Below are 16101 nucleotides of genomic sequence, written 5' to 3' on the forward strand. Positions count from 1 at the left end.
GAGGCCCTGGTCCAAGCACTGAGGCCTGCACACAACTCTGCCACTGCTCATCCTATCTCACCTGCAAGAGGCCCTGGTCCCAGCACTGAGGCCTGCATACAGCTTTGCCACTGCTCATATCTAGCCCGCAAGAGGCCCTGGTCCCAGCACCGAGGCCTGCACACAGCTCTCCTAATGCACCTCACTCCTGACTGCAGCACCCTGGAGTCAGCACAGCTCTGCCACTACCTGCAAGAGGCCCTGGTCCCAGCACTGAGGTCTGCACACAGTTCTGCACACAGCTCTGCCACTGCTCATCCTATCTCACATGCAAGAGGCCCTGGTCCCAGCACTGAGGCCTGCATACAGCTCTGACACTGCTCCTCGTATCTAACCTGCAAGAGGCCCTGGTCCCAGCACCGAGGCCTGCACACAGCTCTGCCACTGCTCCTCATATCTTACCCGCAAGAGGCTCTGGTCCCAGCACTGAGGCCAGCCCACAGCTCTCATAATGCACATCACTCGTGACTGCAGCACCCTGGAGTCAGCACAGCTCTGCCACTACCTGCAAGAGGCCCTGGTCCCAGCACTGAGGTCTGCACACAGCTCTGCCACTGCTCATATCTAACCCGCAAGAGGCCCTGGTCCCAGCACTGAGGTCTGCACACAGCTCTACCACTGCTCATATCTAACCCGCAAGAGGCCCTGGTCCCAGCACTGAGGCCTGCACACAGCTCTGCCCATGCACCCCACTCCTGAGTCCTGACTTCAGCACCCTGGTGTCAGCAAAGCTCTGCCACTACCTGCAAGAGGCCCTGATCCAAGCACTGAGGCCTGCACACAACTCTGCCACTGCTCATCCTATCTCACCTGCAAGAGGCCCTGGTCCCAGCACTGAGGCCTGCATACAGCTTTGCCACTGCTCATATCTAGCCCGCAAGAGGCCCTGGTCCCAGCACCGAGGCCTGCACACAGCTCTGCCGCTGCTCCTCGTAACTAACCCGCAAGAGGCCCTGGTCCACCACTGAGGCCTGCACACAGCTCAGCCCCTGCTCATCAAATCTGCCCTGCAAGAGGCCCTGGTCCCACCACTGAGGCCTGCACACAGCTCAGCCCCTGCTCATCCTATCTCACCTGCAAGAGGCCCTGGTCCCAGCACTGAGGCCTGCATACAGCTTTGCCACTGCTCATATCTAGCCCGCAAGAGGCCCTGGTCCCACCACTGAGGCCTGCACACAGCTCAGCCCCTGCTCATCAAATCTGCCCTGCAAGAGGCCCTGGTCCCACCACTGAGGCCTGCACACAGCTCTACACACAGCTCTGCCACTGCTCATCTCTAACCCGTAAGAGACCCTGGTCCCAGCACTGAGGCCGGCACACAGCTCTGCCACTGCTCATACTATCTGACCTGCAAGAGGCCCTGGTCCCAACACTGAGGCCTGCACACAGCTCTGCTCATGCACCCCACTCCTGAGTCCTGACTGCAGCACCCTGGAGTCAGCACAGCTCAGCTACTACCTGCAAGAGGCCCTGGTCCCAGCACTGAGGTCTGCACACAGCTCTGCCACTGCTTATATCTAACCCACAAAAGGCCCTGGTCCCAGCACTAAGGCCTGCACACAGCTTTGCCACTGCTCATATCTAACATGCAAGATGCCCAGCACTGAGGCCTGCACACAGCTCTGCACACAGCTCTGCCACTGCTCCTCATATCTACCCCGCAAGAGGCTCTGGTCCCAGCACTGAGGCCTGCCCACAGCTCTCCTAATGCACCTCACTCCTGACTGCAGCACCCTGGAGTCAGCACAGCTCTGCCACTACCTGCAAGAGGCCCTGGTCCCAGCACTGAGGTCTGCACACAGCTCTGCCACTGCTCATATCTAACCCACAAAAGGCCCTGGTCCCAGCACTAAGGCCTGCACACAGCTCTACCACTGCTCATATCTAACCCGCAAGAGGCCCTGGTCCCACCACTGAGGCCTGCACACAGCTCTACACACAGCTCTGCCACTGCTCATATCTTACCCGCAGGAGACCCTGGTCCCAGCACTGGAGCCTGCACACAGCTCTGCCACTGCTCATCCTACCTGACCTGCAAGAGGCCCTGGTCACAGCACTGAAGCCTGCACACAGTTCTACACACAGCTCTGGCACTGCTCATATCTAACCCGCAAGAGTCCCTGTTCCCAGCACTAAGGCCAGCACACAGCTCTGCCACTGCTCATCCTATCTGACCTGCAAGAGGCCCTGATCCCAGTACTGAGGTTTTTCACACAGCTCTGCCACTGCTCATATCTAACCCGCAAGAGGCCCTGATCCCAGCACTAAGGCCTGCGCACAGCTCTGCACACAGCTCTGCCACTGCTCATATCTAACCCGCAAGAGGACCTGATCCCAGCACTGAAGCCTGCACACAGCTCTACACACAGCTCTGCCACTGCTCATATCTAACCCGCAAGAGGCCCTGATCCCAGCACTAAGGCCTGCGCACAGCTCTGCCACTGCTCATATCTAACCCGCAAGAGTCCCTGTTCCCAGCACTAAGGCCAGCACACAGCTCTGCCACTGCTCATATCTAACCCGCAGGAGTCCCTGTTCCCAGCACTAAGGCCTGCGCACAGCTCTCCGAATACACGACCGAACTGGCCTGCTCCATCCTTGCTGTTGTTCAATACAGAACCTCACCCTTAGCAAGTTTTTTTTTTGTTCTTTTTAAAAGCTTTTGATTTGTCACTAGGGTCTTAAGTGTTCTGGTCCTCTGTGATTATCTCCAGAGCGCCCAAAAACCCTTTAATTGTAAAAATACCTGCTATGCCCAGAGACCTGCTGGCAAGAGGTACTGAGCTCACTTAAGTCTTGATCAGCCCTGCATCCTTCTAAGGTGGATACAACAGGTTCACACTGAGAGCCGGGCACTAGAACGGGTTACTGGGATGCAAAGAGTTCCATTTGTGATGTGCTCTGTGACAGCCATATTTTCCCTATCACAGTTCACTCAGTCTGTGGTGCGCTCTGTCACTGTCTCTCCTGTCACAGTTCAGTCTGTGGTGCGCTCTGTCTCTCCTGTCACAGTTCAGTCTGTGGTGCGCTCTGTCTCTCCTGTCACAGTTCAGTCTGTGGTGCGCTCTGTCTCTCCTGTCACAGTTCAATCTGTGGTGCGCTCTGTCTCTCCTGTCACATTTCAGTCTGTGATGCGCACCGTCTCTCCTGTCACAGTTCAGTCTGCTGTGCATTCTGTCTCTCCTGTGCCAGTTCACTCTGTGGTGCGCTCTGTCACTGTCTCTCCTGTCACAGTGCAGTCTGTGGTGCGCTCTGTCTGTCCTGTCACAGTTCAGTCTGCTGTGCATTCTGTCTCTCCTGTGCCAGTTCACTCTGTGGTGCGCTCTGTCACTGTCTCTCCTGTCACAGTGCAGTCTGTGGTGCGCTCTGTCTGTCATGTCACAGTTGAGTCTGCTGTGCACTCTGTCTCTCCTGTGCCAGTTCACTCTGTGGTGCGCTCTGTCACTGTCTCTCCTGTCACAGTTCAGTCTGTGGTGCGCTCTGTCACTGTCTCTCCTGTCACAGTTCAGTCTGTGGTGCGCTCTGTCTGTCCTGTCACAGTTCAGTCTGCTGTGCATTCTGTCTCTCATGTCACAGTTCAGTCTGCTGTGCATTCTGTCTCTCATGTCACAGTTCAGTCTGTGGTGCGCTCTGTCACTTTCCTGTCACCGTTTCCTCTGTCTCAGTTTCTGCTTACTTTCTCACCTTTCTCCACAGGGAGCACGAGCGCCTGGAAGCCGTTCTTCGAGCAGCTTCGGTGAGTTAAGGCCTCTTTTTATTTCGTCCCTTGCATGATTCTGGGGTGTGTGTTGATCTGTCTGGTAGCAGCACTGTTGTCTTTCACTCTGAAATGCGCCCAGAAACCACCTAAAGTTGCCCAGAGACACCTGTGAGGCCCAACCAGCGAGGTGTACAGGGGAGAAGAGCCACCTCCAGTGGGATCCTGTTGGGGTATCAGGGGGGGTTGAGGGAGAGGGGGACTAAACCCTGGGTGCCTGCGCAGGGCAGAGTTCTGCCCCAGGCACCTGCGCAGGGCAGAGTTCTGCCCCAGGCACCTGCGCAGGGCAGAGTTCTGCCCCAGGTGCCTGCGCAGGGCAGAGTTCTTCCCCTGGCTCCTGGGCCGGGCAGAGTTCTTCCCCAGGCTCCTGGGCCGGGCAGAGTTCTTCCCAAGGCACCTGCGCAGGGCAGAGTTCTGCCCCAGGTGCCTGCGCAGGGCAGAGTTCTTCCCCAGGCTCCTGGGCCGGGCAGAGTTCTTCCCCAGGCTCCTGGGCCGGGCAGAGTTCTTCCCCAGGCTCCTGGGCCGGGCAGAGTTCTTCCCAAGGCTCCTGGGCCGGGCTGAGTTCTGCCCCAGTCGCCTGGGCCGGGCTGAGTTCTGCCCCAGTCGCCTGGGCCGGGCTGAGTTCTTCCCCAGGCTCCTGGGCCGGGCAGAGTTCTTCCCAAGGCACCTGCGCAGGGCAGAGTTCTGCCCCAGGTGCCTGCGCAGGGCAGAGTTCTTCCCCAGGCTCCTGGGCCGGGCAGAGTTCTTCCCCAGGCTCCTGGGCCGGGCAGAGTTCTTCCCCAGGCTCCTGGGCCGGGCAGAGTTCTTCCCAAGGCTCCTGGGCCGGGCTGAGTTCTGCCCCAGTCGCCTGGGCCGGGCTGAGTTCTGCCCCAGTCGCCTGGGCCGGGCTGAGTTCTGCCCCAGTCGCCTGGGCCGGGCTGAGTTCTGCCCCAGGTGCCTGGGCCGGGCTGAGTTCTGCCCCAGTCGCCTGGGCCGGGCTGAGTTCTGCCCCAGTCGCCTGGGCCGGGCTGAGTTCTGCCCCAGGTGCCTGGGCCGGGCAGAGTTCTGCCCCAGGCGCCTGGGCCGGGCAGAGTTCTGCCCCAGTCGCCTGGGCCGGGCTGAGTTCTGCCCCAGTCGCCTGGGCCGGGCTGAGTTCTGCCCCAGTCGCCTGGGCCGGGCTGAGTTCTGCCCCAGTCGCCTGGGCCGGGCAGAGTTCTGCCCCAGGCGCCTGGGCCGGGCAGAGTTCTGCCCCAGTCGCCTGGGCCGGGCTGAGTTCTGCCCCAGTCGCCTGGGCCGGGCTGAGTTCTGCCCCAGTCGCCTGGGCCGGGCAGAGTTCTGCCCCAGGCGCCTGGGCCGGGCAGAGTTCTGCCTTCCTAATTGCGAATTCTTGCGATTCACAATTAGAAAATCGCAAAATGGAATGCATGAAAGTGTGTTTAACACTTTCTGTGATTCCTAAGGGATCGCAAATGACTTACCTCATGAATATTAATGAGGTAGGTCGCAATTTTTGACCCCCTAGGAGTCGCAAAAATCACGGGGTTGTTGGCTGCTGGGGTCAGCAGACCATAATATAAACAATGGTTCCATAGGGAAACAATTAATTTCAATCGTAATAAATCAAAAACCACAGCATTTATAAATCAGTTGGGTAATCAATATCGAACCAAGATGTACAATTTTAGATACAGAAATGTATTCTTTGTGTTTTAAGTTAAGTATCAACTCTTTCAGAGATAAACAAAATCCTATACAAGGAAAAGATAAAGAAAAGGCTGTATATACAATATTTTGGAAAAGGACGCAGTGACCAAGTGAATAAAGTGACTTAGTGCAATAGGTGACAGTGTAAATATTTACAATATATGCACGTATTTACTAAATAAAACCAAAATATATACAAAGTTTCTTATTGTGAAAAGTCCTCAATTTCCTCATGGGTATACAATAATCCTTGTAAGGCACATGTCCTATCTTTTGTTATCAACAAGGAAATCCGATTAATAGGGGACTGGAGAACCGTCAACGTTTCCACCCTACATCAAACACTAGTTGTAAGTAGTCATATCGGGTCTTCTTCAGGACACAGGAGGTGTATACCAGCCTAAACAAAATAAATGGGTATATATGAAAAATAAGTATCAGTGCTGTGATAAAGATTTTTGACAAAAAAAGGGAAATAATCCCAGAGACTCACCTAGGATATAGGTGATGGAACAGATGTACCCAATAGTATTACAGTTGCCACTTGTTGTCAATCAAAGGGGAACTGCCGGGTGACATATATGCAAAATAATAAGAATATATCAGAAACACGAAATAATTTTAGCCATTAAGCCAGTAAGAAAATATTCTTTTTAGAGTTTTACCGGGCTCGTAAAGAGTCTTGGCTGCAAAGGGGGGCCTCTTACTCTGCCGGGTCAGCAGACCACCATGTCCGTAATTGCTTTTAAATAAAGCTATTTTTTTTTTGTAAAGCAGCCCGTTTTCCTTAAAGGAAAACGGGATGCTTTACAAAAGAGAAAATGAAAACTTTTCCTTTCATTTTCTAAGAGCAGGCAGTGGTTCGTGGGACCACTGCCTGCTCTAAGAAAATGCATTTACAGACAGTCACAAAGGGGAAGCGGTCCCTTGGGGACCCCTTCCCATTTGCAAATTGGTTACCACCTACTTGACCGCATTTCGGTCGCAAAACATTCATGCATACCGATGCGATTCGGTTTTAGGAAGGGATGCCCTAAACACGTCCCTTCCTAATAGTGAATCGGAAACCCATTTTGCGATTCGGTAACAGATTACCGAAACGCAAAATAGGGTTTGCTGTATCAGAAAGGCATTTTTTTGCATTTGCAAACGGCTGATTCTGCGAATCGGTAATTTGCGAAGGCAAAAATGCTTGATACATATGGCCCTTGGTGCAGTAAATATAAAATACTATTTCGATTGCGCTCAAATGCATTTGTGCAGGTAGTTGGTAGCAAAACAGATGTAAGGGACCCTAAAACAAATGGCAAATAAATAATAAAATGACAGTGAGGGGTGAAGGGAAGCAATGTGAAGTGGGTGGGTGGGAATCTGAAAAATAAAGCTTGTTGTAATGTAAGTGATAAAGCACGAGGGGAAAACCTTACACGAGGGAGAGACCATCACAGAACGCAGGAAGTTTGCCAGGGGAAAAAGCACACAAGAGCAAGCAGCACACAAGGGGGCGCAGGATGGATCGCGAGTGCCTGGCGCAAGAAGAAGCACTCGAGGGAGCGAGCTGGAAAACACATGCACTCTCACGAAGAGCTTGACAAAAATAAATAGTAGTTCACTAAAGTTAAATGATGAAGGATATTGGTCAGCCCATCAAAAAGCATGTAAAGAGGCTATCCTCCAGGGTGGGAACAAACACAAAAAGAGAAACGAAGCAGGAAATGAGTGACAATAAACCAACTAATGGAAGCAATGGGCGGGCGCTAAGCCCACTCTTAAGTTTTGGGAGAGTCCACAACAGATCTTTCACAGCCGGACTGCTAAAGCTGCTTGATAGACAAAACCTAAATTGACTATATAAGACCAGTAAGAGCCCCAACTGGTCTTACCCTGAACCGCGTCTGTGTCCCACGTGTGTCTGCCCAAGCTACACTAGCTCAAGAGTTTTGGAATAATCACAGACACTGTTAAGGCCGTCGTTGACTTGCGCTGAACCCCTGCTCATTTTGGTTGCCTGCATTTGAAGCTGTTTTGCAGATTTTCCATCAGCTGTTACACAGTGAGTTGTCTCATCTGGGGCCCAGACATTTGCAGACGAGTTCAGAGGGCAGGATCACCCTTGTAAGCCTGATGCATCGATGCTTCGGCGTGAGCTCCTCTGCTCCAGTCTCTCAGATGGTCAAGATGCAAGTCATGACCACCCAGGAGGTTGAGTCCAGACGGCTGCGAACCAATGAAAAGAAGTCCCAGAAGTAGCGTCACCTAAAACCTATCACTGAAAATGAACATTCGTTCTGCAGAAGTCAAAGCTGATAACTTCAGGTTACCACAAGTAAAAAATCGTGAGCCTCTTCTCCGGGTAGTGAGTGTACTGCTGATCTGGTAGTTGAGTCAGGCGGCGCCTGCTGCAGAAGAAGCAGCAGCAATTATGGGTTAGGGAGTCCAATCACCCCACCTCTAAAGCTTCATCCAGTGCACATGTAGTGCTGATAATGGACTATCCTCCACGCTACCACCAACGATGGCACCAGAACATCGGAGGGGCCACATAGACTCACTCGTTCAACCAACCGTTGAGACTGGGTTTTGGGGTTTCGTCAAATCACATCATCTGCAGAGACCCATAAAGGTTAAAAGGAGGATTGATGTGGTTGTGGCATCAGAAGAAGAACTGACCACAGCCAACGGGACACTCGTCTAAAGCCTGATCTTGGGCCAAAGCAGAGGGGGCACGGGTGGTACTGAGCTGATGAATGCCCACCACACTCGGGCCTTCGACCCTCCCGATGATACAGGCGCTCCTGGGATGCAGAAGAACCTTACGGCTCCAGACAGCTTACTCCCTAGAGTTGACCCTTGCCTAGATGTCAAACCACTGCTTGCTTCCACGTCTTCCTTTCACGGACCTTTTCCTCTACTCAGGAGGTAGGGCTACTTCCTGTTCCGGGTCACAACAGAGAAGCTTCCTGCTAGATCCCATGCCTGGTTCTGGCCACAATAGAGCAGAGCAACTGGCAGAGTCGACTCCCGGGCAAGCATCCATCCGTGCTGGTGCAACAAGTCTCATTTCGGCCCAAACGAGGTCCCACTGCTTGTGTACTTAGTCTAGTGTGTATCTGAGAGCACTACCAGGGCAGCCAAACCAAACACTTCCTTTTAAAATGTCAACTCTCCTGCATTCCATTGAGAGCCTATCTTCATGGGATGGATTTTTATGTTGTTCCAGAGAATTCTGGAAGAGACGAGGGGCTGATAGCGACTAGTCAAAAATGTGCATTAGCTCTGACCAAACGGGAGTATCCAAAAAAGTGATGGATGGAATGCTTGAATTAATCTCAGCCACTGGCAATTACTTGGGCCACATCCCAGTCCTTTGTTATTTAGCTCCGACCAATGGCAAGGATTCTCATGCAAGCTTTCTGGGTGCTGCACAAAGCCCAGCACAGCACTCTTGGTGAGAGCCGCAAGGGTTGAAAATGGACACACTGAGGTCAAGGTGGCCTGGGGTGTCTCTCACTTCACCTACACAGTAGGGGAGTCTCTAGGCGTGAGCTCCTCAGATTGTAACAGGGAGGGAGTTGTGTTCTCAGGAGGACATCATGGCTCCCCCTGCAGGAACAGCCTGTTTTGTACAACAGCAGCCTTACCCACTTCGAGGCACCATTTGCCCTAAGTACAGTCTTGCAGCACATGTGAAAGGTGCCACAGGTCACACCTTTGTGAGTAGTTGCTATTTTTAACACTGTACTTATTCTAACTTGGTCAGCATCATTGAACAGGGGTAGTCGCAGCCTCTCGTAATGCTGCGCTCGGTTATTGAAATGCTATTCACACTCTGGTCCCTAAGTTGATTCTTGCTGAGCCCCAGAGAACACAAAATGCAAATGTGAGAGTCACTAAAGATCACAAATCGTCAGCCCAGAGGTGCCCCACCAGGTCCCGATAGACCCAGATCTTGCCCCAGAGTACTGCTCCACCACCCAAGGTGCAGAGCAAGGATGAATCTTTTAGATTCCACTCCCACCTCTCACGGTGGGTGCACCACTTCAGTGCAGGTCCCTCTAGTTTTGAAGTCACTACTGATGGACCTCAGTGTCTGGAAAATTAAAGTCAGGGGGGCCTGTGTGCGCAGGAGTTAGAAGACCAGCGCCAAGCCACCCAGTCGAGTATTGAGTGCTTTACAAGTGTAATCATAAGAAAAACTAGGTGGCAAGGCCCTACCGTTGGGCAAAATCGGGTGTGCAAAGTTATTTGGAAAAACACAAATTGTAAAGGTGCTCCAAGGAGAAGTGGCCACCATACACCAACAGGGAGACCGTGCTTCCGACAATACTTTATAAGGTCCAGTGAGAAAATACAAGTGTGATCATTCAGTCAGTCAGTACACAGTGCCTGCAAAGTGTGGGGAAGCAAGGACTTGCTATATGGGGGTCTGAACAGATCCATGTACAGCTAAGGTCTAGTAGAACACCCCCCTCATTACATACACTGCACAGAAGTCAGTTCCTTGGACGGTCAGTCAGTCCATAGCTTGATATGACAGCTCAATGGCCGCCCTCATCCATGGGTGAAGTGAGTACTAGTAAACGTCCTGGGGGAAGTGATACAGAAGACCCGAAAAAGCCATACAGCTTGCCTTGCCATGAGGAGTTTGTGTTGACAGCCACACACGCTGACAGGCTGTGGCATTGCCCCCTCTTGTAGGCAGAGCCTCTCACTGTCTTACTCTGTCTTTGGTTTTCAGGAGGAGCTGAGTTGTCAAGAGGAGGACGTCGCTCTGCAGGAGGAGGAGAAGCGTCAGATGGACGAGATCCTGCGGCTAGAGATTGAGATTGAGAAGCTGCATCGGCAGCAGGAGGTGGACGGCGTATCCATTGCTGGTGATGACGTACGCAACGAGATGTCACGACAGCGGGAGAAACAGATTCAGCATCTGGAGAAGGAGGCTTCACGCGTCGCTCAGGAGTTCCTGGAGCTCTTGGACTTTGGCAACCTGGATGAATGTGTCCATAGCCTCGAGCACTCATTGTCCAATGAGGGAACACTCAACATGGACCCTGGCTTGCGGGCACCTCTGGCCGAGTCAGAAGAGGATGAAGGGTTCCCTGCCGATGAAGAGGGCACGCAGGGCACCAATCTGGCTCCTTCGGATCAGTACAGCACTAGAACCAGTGAGAACTACTCTGAGGAGGACATATACATGAATATTGCGTTCCCACCACCACCAGATGCGGTGGCCGAGGACTGCCCAGCAGACCATACGCAGACAGGACTCTCAAACACAGAGAGCCTATTGGATGGACAAGATGTTTACAGCGCCGCTTCTGAAGCTTCGGATGGGATTTACAACCTTGTGTCTGAGACCTTGAGCAGTGGCGAGGAGATGCTGGAACCGATCTACAGCCTTCCTCCAGATGTTGAGTCCGATTACGACCATGATGACTTTGATGACGCCCTGGCCAGCTCGGGGGATGGCGCCAGCTCTTTTGACGGTCACCTGGTGGACGATGAGCTGCTGGAGAGGCCCAAAACCTCAGCCATTGACAGCAATCGATACAGCCTGGACTCGGTAGGTGACCACCACGTCTCCTCTTTTTACACCATGTTGGGATATGCCATGTGATTCTATTTGTGTTTAATTTCATAGCATCATTCTAAAGTCTGATTTAGTTCAGATCATATTTGTAAAGTGTGAAATCATGTTGTGTTACTTTGTATTGTTACAACGTGTTGTGCTGTGGTACTCATTACACTTGTGTACTACACTTACAAAGGAACTGCTTCCTTCCGTCAAGTCAGAATCACCAAGTTCTTCATGATTCCCCTAAACTCTTACCAATTGGGTGATTCTTAGGGGCTTATTTACAAGCCCCTTGCGCTGCTGGTAGATCACCTTTCCCATATTAAAAGTGACGCATGGCGGCGCAAGGGTCTTGTAAATAAGCCCCTTCATTTCTGGAGAATGTGTTTCAGATGGAGCTGCCTCCCTCTGAAACCCCCACTGATGTGGAGCCGAGTGATATGTTTTAATATGGAGAAGTCGATCTCAAACAGCAAGTGGAATGGGAAGGAAGGAGTGTGGAATTCAGATTTTTTTGTACAGCACAAAATAAATAGATGGAAATGTTTGAATTACTTTTCACTTCTGGCCATTGATCTACGTAGCATTCCATTTCAGTGTCTTTTTACTTGCCCAAGTCATTATAGACGGAGATTAACTGCAAGAAATCCTCCTTGGCTCCCCTCAAAGTGAACACCCCGCCTGAACTGTCAGGCCATGGCCCTCTGAATGGCGACGCAAGGTGATCTTCACTAGTGAAGTTCTGTTTGAGCCTCAATGGCACAGTCAGCTTGAGACTTCCATCTGGACATACCCGTGCCATCCAGGACAACTCAGTTAACACTCAAGAGTGTAGGCCTGGGCGTGAAATTCTGCTCTGCTGGCGGAGTTTGCAGCGTTTTTCCCACTCCGCCTTCCGCATAGCGTGTGGAGTTCAGAAAAATGCTACTTTTTCCCTTGCTCAAGCTCGTCATAGTTAAGTTGGCGAGCGCAAGCGAGTAAAATCTTACTCTAGACGGCCTCCCAGAGATATTTGTCAATGCAGGTGGTCGCGGATAGCGGCTACCGCTTGTGTTGAGAAACCTTCCGTTTGCGTTGAGAAAGCTGCAGCCAGAGTAGAACATCTACTCGAGCGTCAGGAAGGAGCAGAGCCCTCTTGCGTTGTATATGGTGCAGTTCGCGCTGATTTTCCAGCACAGGACAAACACCCAGCACTAAAAATCAGCACGAACGGCATGACCTAACGCACTCCCCACGCTTGAGGAACTCCACGTTGCGCGGTTGAGATTTTTGGTCACTTTGCTGAGTTCCATTATGCAGAACCCTGGTAACTCGCCCCAGGCCTAGTGCTAAGTAAGCAATTTCAATGACATTTCAAAGTGATGGTGAATGTGCCAGTGCCGAGCTCACAGCGCCCCAATGGGTATCAGTCAGTATCAGTCTAACTGAGGCACTTCAGTGCAGAGTTTAGAAGAAGGTTTGCCGCGAGCCCTAAACAGGTCCCATTACATTTGTCCAGCTGGGAGTATATTGCTATCTCGCAACAAATGTTGTGCAGAATTAGCAGAGAAGTGGCATTAATTACTGATGACCAGTGTTGGCCAATATCTGGAGGAGAGAAGAATGGAGCGTTCTTATGCCCAGAATCAATATTTGATGGCTCCTAGAAAAGTCCTCTTCTCCAAGCATCTCCGCTTGAATGAACAATTGCTTGCGTATCTGAAAGGGCGCAGAAAAAGATAGGGGCATCAAAAGGAACTATGAAGTCATCGTTGTAGGAGCCATGGAGGGTGAGCACACCTAGAAAGAATGAGCCAATACAGTGCAGCACCAGAAATAAAGATGGCAGCTCCCGGGAGCGCCCATTGCCAATGAGCTGTACCAGAGGTGGACCTCCCAGGCCAGCCAGAACGAATGCACTAAAACAAGTAAGAGGTAGACTGTTAAGAGTTAACAGTCACAAATCGACTGATTATAGTTAGAAATAATTAAAAAAATAAGAGAAAGGTCTGTCCCCTGTGTTTGCCTTGATGGTGAGTGAGGCTGGTGGCATGGGTCGTCAACGAGGGATAATGGGTCAAGGCATATCGTTCCAAAAGTCGTACATTTTAAGTTTGAAAAAAAATCATTTTTAAAAATAGGAGTCTGAAAACTTTTTAAAATGTTATGTTTGTTTTGGTTTGGGTTTGGGTGTTGGTTAGAGTTGGACAGCAGATTAGGCAGAGAATCAGTGTTGGGGCCATGACAGGTTGGGCAACTGTTGGGTAACAGCGAGTTAGGTTAAGATTAGGACTACGTTTAGGTTAGCAACAGGGCTGAGATTAGGATTATGTTTCGTTTTATGAAGGAGTACGTGATGTAGTTACGGTGATGGGTGTGGACTACAGTTGGGTAACTTAAACCAAAAGGATAAAATGAGTTACCCTTACTTGGTGGGGTTTGGGGTACCTTACAGACTCAACCAGTACTTCTATCCAGCCTTCGTAATTGAAAAATCAAAAATGTTTGCCATTTTGGCTTTCAAGCTGCTTGATAGTCAGAGGCTATTTATTTCCGAACGGTATGCTTCGTACTTTCTGATCCAAGTTTGGCATTTCACACTTTAAATTCAAGCTTTCTGCTGAGATGGCGCGGTGCTGAGATGGCGCGGTGCTGAGATGGCGCGGTGCTGAGATTGCGCGGTGCTGAGATTGCGCGGTGCTGAGATTGCGCGGTGCTGAGATTGCGCGGTGCTGAGATTGCGCGGTGCTGAGATGGCGCGGTGCTGAGATGGCGTAGTGCTGAGATGGCGTAGTGCTGAGATGTCGTGGTGCTGAGATGGTTTGGCATGATGCTGAGATGGTGTGGTGCTGAGATGTTGTGCGGAGGTGGCTTGGTACTGAGGTGGCGTAGTGCTGAGATGGCGTAGTGCTGAGATGGCGCGGCGCTGAGATGGCGTGGCATGATGCGGAGATGGCGTGGCGCTGAGACGGCGTGGCGCTGAGATGGAGTGGCATGATGCTGAGATGGTGTGGCTTAGCGCTTTTCACACATGTGGGTGACCCCCTCCTCTGGGGGCCACCAGGGCCAAAAACGATGTACTCCCCCCTGCCTTGCAAGGCATTATGGGGTGCTTCAGGCTCCATCTTATGCATAATAGATGAGCGGCTCTCCCGCTGTGCCGGGGAGAGCCGCGCTGGTGGTGCCGGCGGCTTCGCAGCATCTTCTCGCTTCGGTGGGGGGCCCGGTCCCACCCGGACCCCCAGGTGATGGTAGGCCGCTCGGGGAGCCCACCCCCGGCAGCTTCTTAGGTTTTCTGGGGCCCGGTCCCACCTAAGCCCCTCACACCTCCTTCGATCGTCTGGGGGACCAGGTTCCACCCGGACCCCCCCGCATGCCCATTCGGTGGAGGGCAGCCTGCGGAGCCCACCCCCGGCTGCCCCTGCCGGCACCCTGCCTGGCCAGCACTCTTCTGTGCTGCCGGGGGAGCCGCTCCTGTCTTCAGGTCTGCCCGCTCCAGCGGGCAGACGCTTGGAATCCCGCGGATCCTTCTGGACCACGGGGGAGTGCGACGGCACTCACCCTGCCTGCTTCCGCACATCGGGGTCCGGGGTTGGGCTCCCAGGGCCATCTTCACGGGGAGCGCGACGGCGCTCCCAGTCTTTACTTCTTTGCGTGGGGCGCAACGGCGCTCCCCTGCCTCCATCTTCGGTGGGGGCCAGGGTGGGCTCCTGGCACCCCATGGGGCATTCTTCAAGGGGAGCGCAATGGCGATCTCTGTCTTTACATCTCCACGGGGTGGGCGCGACGGCGCTCCCCCGCCTCCATCTTCGCTGGGGGCCAGGGTGGGCTCCTAGCCTCCCTGTAGGGCACCCTCACGGGGAGCGCGATGGCACTCAACGTCTTTACTTCTCCTTGGGGGCAGCCCCCGAGACCTGACCCACCCCGGGGGCATCTCTGACACCGGCGGCAGAGCCCAACGCGCTTCGTCGTCGGTCTTCTTAGGGGTCAAAGGTCGCCTACCTTCTGGGGGCCATATCTCAGCCCCTGGGGGTCCGATCTGCCCCATTTCCGCATCGTCTTGCTCCTGGTGGCGCCCCCCAGCCACTGGGAGCACTCTCCTTTGCCCTCCGGGCCTCCAAGACGGTGCATTCTGCCGGGAGCGGTCTTCACTGGCTTCTTGCGCCAGCCTTTCGCCTGGCTCTCCTACTGGGCCTCTCTTCTCCCTGTGCAGAGGCCTCTGCTTCTGCGCACCGGTCCTGGTCTCTTCTTCTGGCACTGTTAGGGCCCTGGTGAGCAGTCAGGGGGTACCTCCTTCCAACTGCCCATTGCAGGCTCCAGCACCTTTCGCCTCAGCAGACCACACCACAGAGAGAGCTTCTCTTCCTGTGCAAGCACTTTTTAAAAGTTGAGTAGGGGGTTGGCAGGAAGTCTCTGTTGGTCCTATTAAACAGCGACACATCACTTCCCTGCCCCAGCTCCCTCTCTCCTTGTCCAGCCTCTGGGTTGGTTCAAAATGGCGGCGTCCAGGGTCTCTGGCCATATGATCTCTGAAGCCTCTTCCCCCCCCCCCCCCCCACGCTGCCTTCCCTCCTTGGTGCAGCCTAGTGATGGATGAGCCTGTAGCCCCACCCATCATCTCTTCCTGGAGAGGAGGCCTTAGCTTGTGGAAGAAAGGTTATCAATCCATCCAGCTGAGGTCAGCCCTCAGCCTGGGTCTGGTCATGGCTGGCTCAGAGAAATATGACCGTTCTGGATGACCCAAAAGCAGTACAAATATGACTTTTGACTCTGCAGAACACTTCTTTTCACATCAGCTACAGTGGACTTCAGTACGTGTCTGGAATCTGTAGGCCTTAGAAAAGTGAAACTAGCCCATGTGCTCCCTATCCCCATAAGAGAATAATGGAATAAACACTGTAAAGCACACTGACTTTCCCTGGCATGTTTCTTCCCACTGGATAAAGCCTATTCCATGTCACCACCCAATTCTGCATAAGTCCTGCCACACCATTCACTTTGTAGCTGCTCCTGGACTGCGCACGCTAGGAATCTCCCCTGCGCAGCCCGTACCCATGTGCACACGCAT

At 52.9% G+C, this 16101-nt stretch overlaps 1 protein-coding gene across 1 annotated transcript in view; it reads left to right on the forward strand.

Moving 5' to 3' along the window:
• Window positions 1-16101, forward strand: part of LOC146859468 (unconventional myosin-X-like) — an 869852-nt gene that overhangs the window by 711022 nt on the left and 142729 nt on the right. Inside the window, exons 24-25 of the mRNA XM_085650190.1 lie at window positions 3736-3775; window positions 10218-11042. Coding sequence (XP_085506316.1) covers window positions 3736-3775; window positions 10218-11042 — 865 coding nt within the window. The remainder of the gene's footprint in view (window positions 1-3735; window positions 3776-10217; window positions 11043-16101) is intronic.

The sequence above is a fragment of the Triturus cristatus genome, chromosome 3_2 (genome assembly GCF_964204655.1).
Source record: "Triturus cristatus chromosome 3_2, aTriCri1.1, whole genome shotgun sequence".
Lineage (NCBI taxonomy): Eukaryota > Metazoa > Chordata > Amphibia > Caudata > Salamandridae > Triturus > Triturus cristatus.